The 15,245-nt window shown below is 43.9% G+C and overlaps 1 protein-coding gene across 4 annotated transcripts in view; it reads left to right on the forward strand.

The window, feature by feature from the left end:
• Positions 1-15,245, forward strand: part of grsm (probable aminopeptidase NPEPL1 granny smith protein) — a 54,157-nt gene that overhangs the window by 18,084 nt on the left and 20,828 nt on the right. For all 4 annotated transcript variants that reach the window (XM_084589949.1, XM_084589948.1, XM_084589951.1 and 1 more), the window contains exons 7-10: positions 4,836-4,913; positions 8,822-8,922; positions 9,046-9,100; positions 14,661-14,906. In XM_084589949.1, the coding sequence (XP_084446075.1) occupies positions 4,836-4,913; positions 8,822-8,922; positions 9,046-9,100; positions 14,661-14,906 (480 nt within the window). The remainder of the gene's footprint in view (positions 1-4,835; positions 4,914-8,821; positions 8,923-9,045; positions 9,101-14,660; positions 14,907-15,245) is intronic.

Raw genomic sequence — 15,245 nt, forward strand, 5'->3', positions numbered from 1 at the left:
TGATCGACAGTCACGAAGACAGCGAGATGGGACTTGTGGGAAAAAAGTGAATTGAATGCCTCCAATTCGCAGCGCCAAATCACAGTTCACAGCATTGCCTCCCTCTAAGCATTTTCTCTTTGGCATCTTGAATTAGTTCTGCTTTCCTTGATTTTTACCTAGCCAGCTTATATTCTTCTAGAATTTTCCTGGTCCGCCTTTAGCCGCATTGTGAATTTCAGTCATCCAGCGATCTGTGGACAGCTTTATTTTACTTTAAATGAGGGCTTGTACTTTCAGTTTCATGTTAAGATTACCATTTTTGGTCTATTTCCTTCTTAGATTGCACCTTCTTTTCCTCTCGGTGCTTCCTTGAAGCTACTGGTCATTGTTGGGTAACTTCTTTAATATCCTTACTTCACCAGCTTCATGGCTTCCTCTTTTCATTCCATCGGTTTGCTACTTCCTTTTTTTTTTTTTTTGCACTTATGAGCAGTTCTTGCTGATTATAGTCCCGCTTTTCAATGGGCGTTCCTCTATTGCTTCCTCAGTGCCTGTTGCTATTAGCTTTATTTCTTTGTCATTTAATTTTGCATTCCCTTTTCGTCTTCTCTGCATTTCTCTTTTGATCAGGGCCCCCATCCACAGAGTAATTTGTTTATGATCACTTCCGAGACTGTACTGCTGCTCTTTGTCTATTTCCATTTTTGCGAGCTTGCTATAATTTTCTTGAGACATTAGGCAGTTGGCCTGTTCCATAATTCTCGCGTGATTTGTCCTTCACATTTAGTTTCTCTGTTTACGGTAACTAGGTTGTGTTGCTTCCAGAAATCCAGCATTAACTTCGCGTTACAATCGGTGTATCCAAGGGATGCATGCTTGGCTTCCTCCTAGATACCTCCACGCTGATTTGCTTGTGGCATTTAGGCCGAGTTTTCGCGCCATTATTTTCAGAGTATTTTATCTAGCAAACATTGATGCAAGATTTCTTAGTAAAGCATATTCCTGGTGGCCAGAATTCTATCACTGTACTCGATATGTCACTGATGATCATATTGTTTATACATGGTCTATTTTTTTATAGAAGCAATTGGAAAATTGATAAATCTAAAGAATTTGATCATTATATGTGATATATTATTATATCTGGTAGCGTTATAAGTGGATTACATTGTATCCGAAAATTTTTAACAGCAAATTTAATATCCTTATACAGTAGAACCTTGGTGATACGAATCTCGCGGAGTCGCAAAAAATTCGTATCCGAACATTCATATGATCAAACGAACGGAAATCATTATGCAGAAGCATAGGAAAGGCAGTCGCACATATCTGTTTACGCCCGAGAAGGTTTATTAAAGTCGCGCGGTCACAGCTCACCACTCGCGGCACACACAGCGCAACAGGCGATCGCGATGTTGGCGACGCGCGGGCCGCGGGCTTCTTGCTGTGCGTACAGCACAAGAGAAGCCGACAGCTGCACGGCGCCGCAGACTGCTCGCGATGCATACATATATTATTGTGAGGCTACCCAAAATTAATAGAAAATAATATGCCTCTGCCCGTGTCACCAGGTATAACTGGCTCCGCGATGCGTACAGCTCGACTAGCGGTTGCGAAGTCTACGATCTGCGGCCTGTCCGTGCCCGCCGCATGCGCCATCGATTGCTACTCACGGCCGCATCCCGCTGCAAACCTTTCGCGGCGTGGAAAACGAGCACGATGGTGGTGATGTGCAGTCTGCCCGGCTCCGCATACTTCTCCCGGCACGTGCAGCATCTCTGGAGATGGCGACATGCGAGCTGCACGGAGCCGCAAACTACTCATGGATCGCGATCGCATGGATGCCGCCGCCAACTACAGCGGTTGCGACGTCTGCGGTCTGTGGGCTACGCGCCTCTGAAAGCTTTTCGCGGCGTGAGCCCAACAGAAAATCGCGACGTCAGCGAGGTGCAGACAAAGCGTCACAGCAAACTGCTCGTGATGCGTACATACAGCGCGCCCAACAGAAAATCGCGACGTCAGCGAGGCCAGACCAAGCGTCACCGCAAACTGCTCGTGATGCGTACATACAGCGCGGCTGGCGATCGCGGAGTCGACGATGTGTGGGCAGTACATTGTGCTCGAGGTTGCGGTTTCAGTTCGCACATTCGTATCATCCGTAGTGGCGCGGGAGAGTGTTCAGGCCATCCGAAATTTTGCACATTGTACACAATGCACTCTGGCAGGAGAATTTCGCGAATTTGTATCATCCCGAAATTCGCATTAACCGGATTCATATCACCGAGATTTTACTGTACCCGGTTATTCGAATGAATCAAATCGTGTATTTTGCAAGTTATTCGAACCAAATCGAGTATGTTATGAACTTTTCGCATACTTCTCACCAGGCTGGGTCAAGGTCACAAGTGCCTGCTTTTTAACAGTTCATAAATTGTTCAGTTCTTACCCCACCACCATCCCCTCGTGTGTAAATTATTATTAATAATCACAATTAACACGTTTTCTTTCCCCAGTTTCCTTTTTTTCTTAGTGCGTTGCATTGTTTCTTTAAACTGGCCTGATCTTGTCCAAACTAACTACTGTTAATAAATCGCTCTTGGAGTGGAAGCCATTGAGAGAGCAGTGTTTCCTTGAGAATCTTTGGATAGCAGGTTGCTTGGTTTCCCAGTTCTCTTCCTGTTTCACTGCTCCTTCGGTGCAATAATTACTTATTTTCAAGACCAATGATGGTGACCTTGAAGTCGTCGACAGCAGTTGGCATCACAGCACTATTTCGCCTTTGTGCTCGATGCTGTGTGGTGGGATTCAAAACTCCGTGTCAGGCGGAACATCAAAGTTTTGGCCTGTGGACACCTAAGCAGACTCGAGAATTCTGCCCGAGCTAAGTACATGTTGAGCCAGAAAATGATTGAAGTGGCAGGATTGGAATAATTGGCACTAAAAAGTTTTCTATATAGCTCCAAATATATATCCCCATGTCAGCAGCATGCAGAAGCAACTATGGATTGGCAAAGAATGCTCCAGAATGCTTGTATGTAGGAGGCAGTAGAAAATTTGAAACAGAAAGGGGGCAAGCAAGTCGGAAAAGTAAACAAGGATCTCAAGAAGTTGTCTAAAAATAAGAAATAAAACACTTACATTTCTGTGAGAGTCTGTAGATGTCTCTTTAGCGTTGCCGGGATTACGATTGGCATCACACTTGTCAAGGCTTCCACCAAAAGGAAGGAAGCAGAGCCATTGGCTTTGGAGAGGGCAGCTACCTTTGCACCGCAATCTTTTGTTCAGGCCTCAGGTACTTGTACTGTATTTGTGTACGTGTACGTGTACCATTATATTGAGGTTCGACTGTATTTGCCTACCGCTGCTAAACAATTTAAAAAGAACTTTTTTAAAGCAAAAGCTTTAATTGCCCCCATTACACTGAAATCCGCCTATCGGTGTGAACATGGTGGTACCTCAAAATGACGATGTCTTCATGCAGACTTGCAGCACAGCAGGAGGGGAAGGGAGCGGGACAGACGGGAAGTCAAACTGGTTTCACTGAGGCGACGCACATGGCGTTGCTAGTACAGGAGAGAGGAGGTTGTCAGTGGGTTCGCGCAATTTGTCTGCCATGTCAGTCGTTTGCAGACAGTTCTGCGCAGTGGACAGTAGACAGTCAACAACCAAGGCTACACAGGGCAGGCCTCACAAATGCTTTGACTCCGATGAGGCACAGCGACTGCGTAAGGGCACACACTCCTGCAAGAATGCAGCCAGGGCAAAAGCAAGCCCAGGGCAACGTGTACCGGCAGCAGGGGGCAGACACACTGCGCAAAAGGCCAGTTAACGATGAGGAATGCCGGCAAAAAATATTAATACATTTAACATACATTTGCCAATACATCATTGCCACAAAGAGTAATGCTTTGGAATTCTCGCACGTAGGCAATCCTAAGTGTCTGTACCAAATGTTTTTCTTACTTGTTTCAGATTCAAAAGCTGAGCGATGGTTATGACATCAAAGTTAAGTCAAGGTTCCTAGACGAACAAAAGAAACTGCGGTATAATTGCTCCTTCATTGTATTAATTCACTGTAATGCTAAGCTAGTCTGCTTCAAGAATAGGATTTACTTAGAGAGAAGAAGAAACGATTAAATTGTAGGTTTTTATCTCCATCACATGACCTAGACTTCACTTTGATGTCGCAGCAATTGCTCAGCTTTCGAAACAGAGACAAGTGAGGAAAGAAATTCAGTAATCAATTATTTAGCAGTTATAGGCAAAAACCACGTGGTGCTCAATGTACAGTAATGTCTGAAGTATCATTAACAAAAAGAAAAACAGCCAAAATTGGTGTGTCTACTCCTTCAATGTGGGTTCATAATTAATTTTGCTTTGGGTAACATCTCCATGGCTAATGTTATTGTGCAGTCAGGGAGTTGAGTTCACATATAAGCGGCATTATGAATCACACTCACAATCTCAATGGTCAAGGGAACCCTTGTTCATTCGATGCTTATTACTGTGGTGCCTTCCTTGAAATATGATGAGGGGACTGTGTTTGGTGCTGAAATATGCTGAAGAGCATGTTTCATGCTCATAATAAGTATTGCAGACTTAATTGATTTAAATGCATTTTTAAACACCTTTGTGAGTCATTATAGTACAGCATAGGATGTTGAGGTTTCAATATTTTTACCTGGAATGAATTATATATACTTGCATTTGATGAGCTTCTTTGAGAAAGGCACCATATAAACTACATAGGCGGGGAGAAGTACGATATGCTTCTCTGGTTAGAAAACAATGGCCGCTCTAGGGAAAAATTGTAGCACAGTAATAATTTATTAAGCAACCTTTTTTCCCCTCAGACTGCCATGTGTGGTATGAAGAGGGACTGTGGTGGTGCTGCTGGAATTCTTGGGGCATTTTATGCTACTGTAAAATTGGTGAGTATGTCAGGTGTCTCAAAATGGAATGTAACCTAGTACTGAGTCAAAACATGCCCCCTTTTCCTGCTCAGTGGAATATAGTTTCCATTTCATACTTTTCTCAAATCATATCATTTTGTCAGTACAGTCGAGTCCACTTATAAAAATATTCAAGTGCCACAAAATTTCCATTGTTATAACCGATAATTGTTATAAACGGTTTGCACGAAAAAAAGCATAACAACTGCAGAGAGGGGTCACGGACGGCAAGTGACATGCCAGCTCCGCCGAGACATCGTTTTGGTGGCCCCGAAAGGGGTCTTGTAAAAAATACGAGAAGGTTGCCGCGGCTGCCCCTCAGCTTGAGAAATCCCGAAGTAACGCTGGGGTGAGGAGAGAGAGAGAGAAAGACGAAACTTTTATTTAAAAGCAGAGGAGATTTGAGCACGCAGGCCCCTGGGGTGAAATCGCCGCAAGCATCACACCACGTACATCTCACTGGCTTGCACGAGAAAACCCCATGTCCGTTAACCTTGCTTGCCTCACGCGAAGCGTGTCGACATCCTTCTCCATGGCATCTAGGTACACCACGTAGTGCAGCGGAAGGTCCCTCGCGAAAACAAAGCCCCAGAGGGACTGAATCAACTGCAGGGCCTCTTGCGAAAACAACGTTGAGGCAGCCTGCCCTACCGCGTCATCGTCGCTGTCGTCGTCAGGCGCCTTGTCGAACGCGTTTGCGCCCACTGTCAAGCGAGGACTTTTCTTTGTCGAACTTCTCAGAGAAGCGGATGATCGCCGACACCGTCGGTTGCGATAGTGCGTACTCCTTCGCGATACTGCACTTGTCGTCTCCAAATCGATAGCCGTGCGCTTTCTTTTCACCGGCAACGTTATCCGATAATCGGCGGATGCCAGGAACGACTTCGACACAATCAACTTGCATGAACAACCAAATTCGTTTGCAGAACGGCTCAAAATGAGGGGCGAGCGGGTGAGTGAGCAGATCAGCGGATCAGCGCTGTCTGGCTGTCGGTGTGTTGGCAAAGTCCATTTGTGTTTTGGAGGGTGGCGCAGTGCAGAGCTGTGTGTGGAATTATACCGAAAGTGGAAAATGCAGATCAGGAAGGAAGATTTCTTTGATAACTCAAGAGGCATTGCCCTACTTATTGAAGCTAGATCAGGGTGCCTTAGAACACGCAGCTACAAAAAGAAATTTAACAATGGAGATGACGCATGTGCTGCATGTGATAACTCCAGTGAAACAATTGACCATATTATACTCGAATGTAATGGTATCCATCCAGAAGTTGATGCAGGCGCAATCACTGTTCCTGAAGCTCTGGGGTTTAGAGATACCAGTGGCCGGGTGAATAAACCGGTGGTAGAAACTAGCAAAAAACGACTGGAAGATTGGTGTTCAAAAGCAGAGGAGTGACATAATGTTAGTAATGTAGAAACAAAAATTTAATAAATAGAATGATGGTTTAGTTAACCAATCTAAATCAATAATTAAGATATAGGGAGAAAAATGAGCATGATAGCTACTGCTACCACCCCGTTTCAAAGGGGACGCTCCTATATTCCATCCATCCATCCATCCATCCATCCATCCATCCATCCATCCATCCACCCATCCATCCGGCGCAGTCCATTTGTGTTCCGAGGGGTGGAAGGGCAGCGGGAGAAAGGCGCGCGGGCTTACAATGCGGAGAAAGCCAGAAAACAGGTTCTATTGTATGAGCGCGCGGCAGAGAGGGGGCAGCAGCTGGAATTTCTTTGTTTTTTTTTTCTTTTCAAGGATTTTGCATTCGACTACCTTTTGGCACAAGAACTCAAGAGCGAGACTTCATTGTTATCACCGATAATGTGGCAATGGGGCATTGTAGGAAGCGGGTTATTTTACCATAGAAAACATACAAAAGTGGACGGTTCAGCAGGTTTTCATTGTTGCAACCGATATATTGTTAAAACCGGTATCGTTATAAGTGGACTCGACTGTATTCATTATTTAAGGCTTGTTTCTATCACAACGACCAACTTCCTTCATTGGAAGTCAACGAAAAAACAGTTTCTTTGATTACAACAGAGCTGCTATTCATGTCTGGTTATGAGAAACTTCAGTACTAAGTGGTACCAACTGCTATAGTAGAGTAATGAAGTTACTGCGGGGAACGTAATGAGACAGGTGCAGTGTCTTGAGAAGAACCAGGCAAACTATATTTGGCAAAATGACATGGGATGCTCTGCCCTTGCAGCCTTTCTTTCATTGCCAAGAAAAGCTGTTGCCAAGTGTAGTCACTGCCAAAATCCACTTGTTTGGGGCCAGTGCCCAAAGTTTTGTACAGGGAAATCTCGTTACTATGAACACCACATTAACAAATTTTTTTAACAATCCTCAGCAGATTTCGGTTTTGAATGTAAAACTATATCAGAATTAGGAATTTCAATATAGGGTATATTTCAAAATAACGTACATATTTAATTTTTTTCTTCGATAATCTAGGAACATTAGTATTATGAATTCGGCTAAAATTAACTGTGCCACAGCTCGCAACTCTCGCGTGAGGCAGAAACTGCCATTTCTGCGTGTACGGTCCATGGGCTGTAGCTATCATCATCAGCACATCTAGTGCCAGCTCCTAGTGCTACCACAAAGCTGTGGTTTAATATGCAGTAGCCAGCAGGCCTAGCTGTAGGCCTTTTTTCTTCCTGTGTTGCGTGTCCTTCGCCGGTCGGTCGTGCCATTAGTGCATTTTTTGTCGCGGGTTATCCGCAAGGTCTGTGCGAGATCTGACGATGACTACAGCCAGCGAAGTGCCAAGAAAATAGGAACGCAGCTTTCACTGCAAGAAATCGATGCAGGCAAAAAGTGAATTGGCCTCTGCAGACAGACAGCTGGCATTGACCCATCGACCGCCGCAATCATTTTGAAAGACGAGACAAGATTTTCAAACTTCAGGGAGCACTGAAAATGAGGTCATATCGAACTCCGAGGTTTTATTGCATATGGACAAATTCCATACTTCGATCGCTCAGTGGAATCACGCACCCGATGAGGTGTTGCGCGAAGTGGAAGGTGCATGTGCTGTAGTGGTGTAAAGTAGTGCGTGGATGTTTGCTGCATGCGACAGAAGAAAATAATTGATTTCTTCAAATAAATCAGCTTTGAAGTTAGTGCAATTTGAGGTTTTGCTTGTCTACACACGTGCCTACTGCCAAGGTACGTCATTTTCATACCTAGGTTTGACCACTGGCTTGTAATCGCAAGATTTTTTATTACAATGATATTTCAATATAACGAACAATTTTTTGCAGTCTCACGGGGTTCGTTGTATAGAGATTTGACTATTTTGTTTTATTTTGTTTCAGTTCTGCATCATGTACTTCACTTTTCCTTTTGCTTCTTTAATGAAAGGCAGTTCCTGCCAAGAAATAAGTATGCCTTTGAGCGAAAGCCTGGGATATTGATTCCGGTGTGAGCACCAGTTCACCAAATTTTCACCTAATGAATTAATGACTGCTTTTTGCTTTATAAAAAAAGAAGAGCACTTTGTGTTCTTTCGAGGTACGGAAGTATTGCTGTATTGCTATGGCAATTATTTTCCATTCTTTCACTAAGGCCCCGCCATGGTGGCGCAGTGGTTAGGGCGCTCGACTGCTGTGCCCAAGGACGCGGGATCGAATCCCGCCCGAGACGGCCACGCTTCGATGGAGGCAAAAAGCAGGGCACCCGTGTGCTGTGCGATGTCAGTGCACGTTAAGAACCCCAGGTGGTCGAAAGTTTCCAGAGCCCTCCTCTACGGAGTCTCTCATAGCTCGAGCCGCTTTGGGACCCTTAAACCTCATAAACCAAGCCTTTCAAAGTCTAGAGTGGCATAAATAGTTTTCTGTGCCTGCCTGTTCACAGCACCATCATTTTATTGCAGGGTTTCAGCGATAACCTTCATGCTATCTTCTGCCTGGCTGAAAATGCTGTTGGTCCAGATGCCACGCGGCCTGACGACATAATCACAATGTACTCTGGGAGGTGAGGAAGGCTTGTAATTTATGTTTACATTGGAACAGAAGTTATCGCTTTGCAACTAATTGTTGTGATGTCAGTTTTAGTGTTGTGCAAACAGTGTTTTTTTTTTTTTCTGACTGTTTTCAGAACTGTTGAAATCAATAATACTGATGCTGAAGGACGTCTTGTTGTTGGCGATGGGGTATGTCTTGTGTGTTTTTCTGACATTCAGAAGAGTATAGAAGTGGCACTTCATGCTTAATGGAAAATGTCAACTAATAATGAGCAGACCATGTGTTAGACTGAAGAGTTTCTAGATAGTTGGTACTGCTGCTAAATGCCGAAATTCATATGGCATGCAGTAATACCAGGTCCCACGATAAATTTCAGTAGGTTGAAGCGTTGTGAGAGGGTGGATACACTGGACAGCAAGGAGATTTTCTGTCTGCCACACTAGGTAGCGTAAACTTTCAAGACAGACTGTATGAGCTCGGTGCAATCTAAACTTTTCAGATTAATGTGAACTATTCAGTTTATCTGCTCTGATTAATATGAACACTTGTGGTGCCACAAGAGACCATGATTGATAGGGTTGGTACAGCCAGTCCTTGATATACCAAGCACAGATATTATGAGTATTATTCTGTTTCTTAGTATTTTTTTACAAACGCATGCAATTCGTACTTTATGAAATGCAGTTTTCCATTAAGCTGCTAGTAGTATATATGTAACTGTTAAGGCCTTTGGCTCACTATGCGTGAGTGGTGGTTACGTGGCAAGCATTCAAGCTATAGTCTACGCTTTGTCTCTCATTTGCCAACAGCAGCATGAAAGATGTAGCACCATGAACAGTTGATAGCTGGTCGGTATTGATGCTTCCTGCGCCAATTAGTAGTACCCTGGAACCAGCGGCATGGTTACTTGCAGCCATCCTGTGCACACATCAACTGTCATGGAAGTCTGGAAACAGGAGATAGAATTCATATCTTCCCATTTTTCACACAACACTTATATAATGTGGGCAAGGCATCCGAGCAGAGGTCAGACCTGCTGCCACCACGTGCTGGAGCTGCTGTGCGGGAAAGCCAACCTGACAATTGGCCCTCTTTTCTTTTTTTTTTACCTCTGCAATCATTCTAAACGGCATCAAAACGTGGCTGAAGCTTTGGAAAAAGTCTCTCTCAGTTGCCGTCCTTTTGCTTGCTGAATTCTAAATTCCACTTCTCATGTACAAGTTTTTTTCTTTATGAAATTTTCTGGTAATCTGAATTTTAGCTATATGGATGAAAATGTTAGCTGGCAGTGCATTCTATGCTGTCATTGTTCATGGAAAAATTGATTATATGAATATATTGTCATGTGGCAGTCACAAGGCCTTAGACAATAATCAATGAGGCGGAGATTTCACTGAAATAAACTCTTTATTGGGCTGACTTGCACCTGTAAAAGAATAAAGAAACATGGCGGCTTTTCATTGAAAGCAACAATTGGGCTTGTCAGTCTACAAATGCCCGCAGAATTCGGCAGTGATCAATTTAAAGTCGGCAAAAACCGTCTAGATAACCAGCCTAAGGAACCTGGAAAAGCTTGGAACGCCGCAAAAATAGTTGTGCTTCACTGTGATTACTACAGGAATACATATGTCGGCACATCTTGCACTACAAAGAAAGTGATAAAGCTGCAAGCGAGCATGAACAAGATCGTTCCATGTGCCATAACCACAGTGATAAGGTCGCATTCTGGCGGCTATTGAAAACATCAAATAAACCTTTGAACGGTTCACGGCAGTATCGGTGTGCTGGGAAATGTTATGGTCTTGGCTATAGAGAGTCTGTCATGTGTATTAAAAGCTCAAGTAAAGAGCAGATCTAATATTCAATTAGGTAAAATACAGTGAGTACAGAAATTTCAGTCTTGCAAGTGTGAAGTTTTCTATAGTGGGTATGTTTTTGCTTGTCTTAAGAAAAGAAGGAGATACAGAGCTATGAGAAGCAATGTAAATGGAGCAACAACCTCTTGCCGGACCATTTTGAGCTATTAATATCCTTTAAGAGAAGGTATCCTCTGCCACACAGCCCACACTCTAGTTTCGAATTGCAGAATTAAAGGAGTTTAAGTTCAGGTAGACCATTTTTAATTTATGATAAGAAAACTACGACATTTAGATGCAGATGAGTACCGTATAAACCGTGTATAGGTCGAGTGGGAATATAGGTCGACCCCCTTACCTTGAAGTGAAAAAAAGAAGAAAAAAAAAGAAAACAACCAAAAATTGCCGAAACGCATTTATTTAAAACATCGGCTGCGTCCCTGCATCAGCGGAGCTACGGTCTCACTCCAAAATTTCAGCAGCGTCGTCGGAAGATGACTCTTCGTCGCTCGCCGTCTCCCACAGTGCGTCCTCAGTTCCGTCAAGCTTGTTGCTTAAGCAGCACTTCTTGAATGCTTTCTGGACCATAGCATCTGGCAAAGAAGACCAGGCCGACAACACCCAGCTGCAGACGGTCGCAAGCGGAGGCCTTCGCAGGCGGCCTGTCGGCATTTTCGGATTGACACCGGACATCCACCCATTGTATTCCTGCCGCACTCTGACCTTAAATGGCTTGTTGAGTACGACGTCGAGTGCAACGAGGTCCGTCCTTGCTTCGCTGAGCGCACACTTTACTGATTCGGTCAGGTGACCGCGAAATGCGTCCAGAACCAGCATGCTCCGACGACTCAGCAGTGCACCAGGCTGGCGATTCCACACCACATGGATCCAATCAACCATCATGGCCTCGTCCATGTAGCCTTTTTCACTAACGCGCACCACAACACCTGACGGGAAAGCTTCCTTTGGCATGGTCTTCCTTTTGAAAGTCACAAAAAGCGGCAGCTTTCTGCCATCAGCTGTGCATGCAAGCATGACAGTGAAGCGCGAGTGCTCACTTCCTGTCGACAGAAGTTTCACCTCTTTGGCGCTGCGTTCATTGACCGTTGTAGACGAAGGCATGTCGAACCACGCTGGGGTCTCGTCGGCGTTTGCAATTTGTCCTAGCATGTAGCCGTGCTCTTCTCGAAGCCAAATTACAAACCGCTGGAAGCTGACGAGCTTATCAGCGAACTCCTCCGGCAGTTTCTGGCATATTGATGTGCGCCGGCGGAGGGAAAATTTCTTGCGCCTCATGAAACGGCGCACCCATAACTTCGGTGCGCTGAACTCTTCTCGATGCAGTCCGGCTTCACGCGCGAGCTCCAGAGCTTTGCAGCGAATCGAATCCACAGTCACGGGTAGTGAGCGCGCACGAAGCTGCCGCACAAAGTCCGCAAGTGCGTCCTCAAGTTGTTGGTGCACTGCACGACGTCCACGAAAGGACATTTTGCTCGATTTGCACGCGAGCAGCTCACCTTTTTGTTCGCGCCAATACCGCACGCTCTTTTCTGAGACGCCAAACTGGCGCTGAGCAGCCATGTTGCCGTTCGCTTCGGCGAACTCTATAACTTTCTTCTTGAAAGCCGCAGTAAACTGCCTCCGCGTGCCGCTATTCATTGCTAACGCACGTGGTCAAACAAAACAGCACACGCGAAGACTAACACGCCAGTGACTGAAAACAAAAATGCAAGCAACCACGTTTGGATGTCGATACTGCTTCGGCTGTCCGTTCATGTGCAGGCACGCTAGACGTTGCCAGACTGTGACTCACATTCTGCTAAAGACCGCTATATAAGACGAGGGGCGACCTTAGCTTGCTTTTTTTAAGAAAAAATCTCTACTTATATTCCGGTTTATACGGTAAGTGCTATTGCCATGAAAAGAAATGCAAACAGCAAGCCATGTGGAAGAAGCTGCAGCGTTTGATGTGTATTCATGAAATTTCATCGCGCATTCCACTGGCCCGTGCAAACGCCAGCAGTATCAGGAAAACCATTGCCCCCTGAACAATGTGCTGCCACTAGTTTCATTAACTAGTGTCCGCGATATGCCCCAACATGGATGGATGCACCAACAGAGCACTGTTCTTTCTTCCACCGTGGCCTTGAATGTGATGGTCAGCATCCTTTGATCTTGGCGCCTGTCACCAAGCGTGGTAACATAGAAAGCTGTGCTGCCATATTGCCAGCGAAACCACGCTGCGCAAGTGTTCACCTCTGTAAAGAATGAATGTGACGCTCCAGGAGCAATACTAGTTAATGATCATAAAAGAAAATGGGAACAAAATTATTGTACACCAGATGGGTTCACTTATCTGATGGTAACAGGCAGACAGCCTAGTTGCTGGACCTTTTTCCACGTGCTCTGCTGTTTGCATTTCTTTTCATTGCGATAGTACAGTAGAATCTGAATGATTTGAACTCTGTCAAAATCAATTTTGGGATGTTATGAATTCAATAAATTGCCCGGGCAAAGCACATTTTGTACAATGTGCAGAATTTCAGATGTCTGAATGCTGTCCTGCTCCACTACAGATGATAGAACACAGGAGCTGCGACTGCAGCATTGAGCACTTTGTGCCATCCACGCATCATTGACTCCGCAATCGCCAATCATGCTGTGCTCGCCTTGAGTAGTGAGGTGTGGCTGCATGGGCATAAATAAATCTCTTCTGTCATAAACAGATTTGTGTGAGCGCATTTCCCATGCTTTATTTTTATTTTTGATGATACAAATTTTTTTCATGCCCCAGTAAAATTCACGTTTAATATTCTACTGTGCTGTTTGTAATTGGGTCATGTGAGGCCATCACTAATGGTAACGCCAAGATATTCACACAGTTGCTCCAGTGGGTTGATAATGAATATGTAAAATTGTATGGCATCTTATTGATGTTATTAATGCTCATCTCTTGTTGGGTTTGCTAACATTTCCTGTGTACTGATGCAGATTTTTCTAGTTGATGCATTTCTCTAAAGTAGACATGGGTCTTAAAATTGTTATTTATTACCCAAATTTGGTGAGACCTCACAGAATTGTTCAGTTTTTCCTGCTGATTTCAAATATGCAAAAAATTCTCTTCTAGGGCTATTAGTTCTAAAAGTAATAGATAATTATTGCTATTGTCTGCTCAAACAACAGGGGAGAATATGCCCATCAGAAATTAATTCTTAATATACACAGGTAGTTACTATGAAGGGTAAGGAATGCAATGTTGAAAGCACATTTTTTTTATTTTCACTTGTAAAATTTTTGTATCTTGAAATTCTTACATAGTTGTCATGCCTGTGAGTGCCAAGTTCATTGAGCTGCTAAATTTCTATTATTAGCTCAATTTTAAAACTTGTTCCAACATGGCATTCCTTACACTTTATGTATCTACATGTGTATTAAAAATTAATTTCTGATGAGCATTTTTTTTTTTCCACTATTGTTTGAGTAGACAATGGCAGTAATTCTCTAATACCTTTAGAACTAATTGCCCTAGAGGGAAAACTTTTGCATATTTGAGATCAGCAGAAAAAAAAGTTAAAAATTCTCTGAGGGTTCATAAAATTTGGGTAATAAATAACAATTAATTTCAAGGCCCATGTCCCCCTGCATCAGTCAGAAATATGTGCATCAGTACACAGGAAATCAAGCCCAACAAGAGATGATCCTTCCTTAAGGCATTGTCGTATTTGTCTTGAAGGCAGTCCATTGTGCTTTATCAAGCTTAGGCTTCAATTTCTTAGGGGCAGTCATTGCTCATTTGCCTCTATGGCTTTCTTAGTATCTTTCGTTGCTGGCTATTCTAATCGAAAAGGAGTTTGGCTGCTCAGTGATTTGTGTGCTTTACATGCGGTTTCAGGTGGCATATGCACACAAAGACCTCAAAGCCAACATAATCTTGGACATGGCCACCCTGACTGGAGCTCAGGGCATTGCCACTGGCAAGTACCACGCTGCCCTGGTTAGTAACTCAGCCGACTGGGACGAGCTGGCTATGAGGTCGGGCATCCTCTCTGGTGACCTTATCCATCCCATGCCCTTTGCACCTGAGCTGCACTTTGCGGAGTTTGCCAGTGCTCTGGCTGACATGAAGAACTCAGTGGCAGTGAGTGACGAAACTTTATGCTTTTTGATCATATACCTCTGTTTGGTGAAAAGCAACCCTCTAGAGTCTAGGATTGTGTACCATCACTAACATTGTGAGAGAAATGCAGTTTTGTTTCCATGTGTATCAAAACATTTACATCTAATGAAGTGGCTAATAAGAAACATTCTCGGTGTGAGAAGTTGGAAGGCTTTCTTTAGAAACACAGCTGTACTTTTGCCAGGAGCCCCTAAAGTTTATTTTTAATGTTTTAGGTAAATCCTTCGGTTTTGGCATCTTTACAAATAATTAGGGGTGTGCAAATATTAAAAATTTCAAATGTGAATAGAATACCGTATT

Source organism: Amblyomma maculatum, chromosome 1 (assembly GCF_055883805.1).
Source record: "Amblyomma maculatum isolate TAMU_Amacu chromosome 1, ASM5588380v1, whole genome shotgun sequence".
NCBI lineage: Eukaryota > Metazoa > Arthropoda > Arachnida > Ixodida > Ixodidae > Amblyomma > Amblyomma maculatum.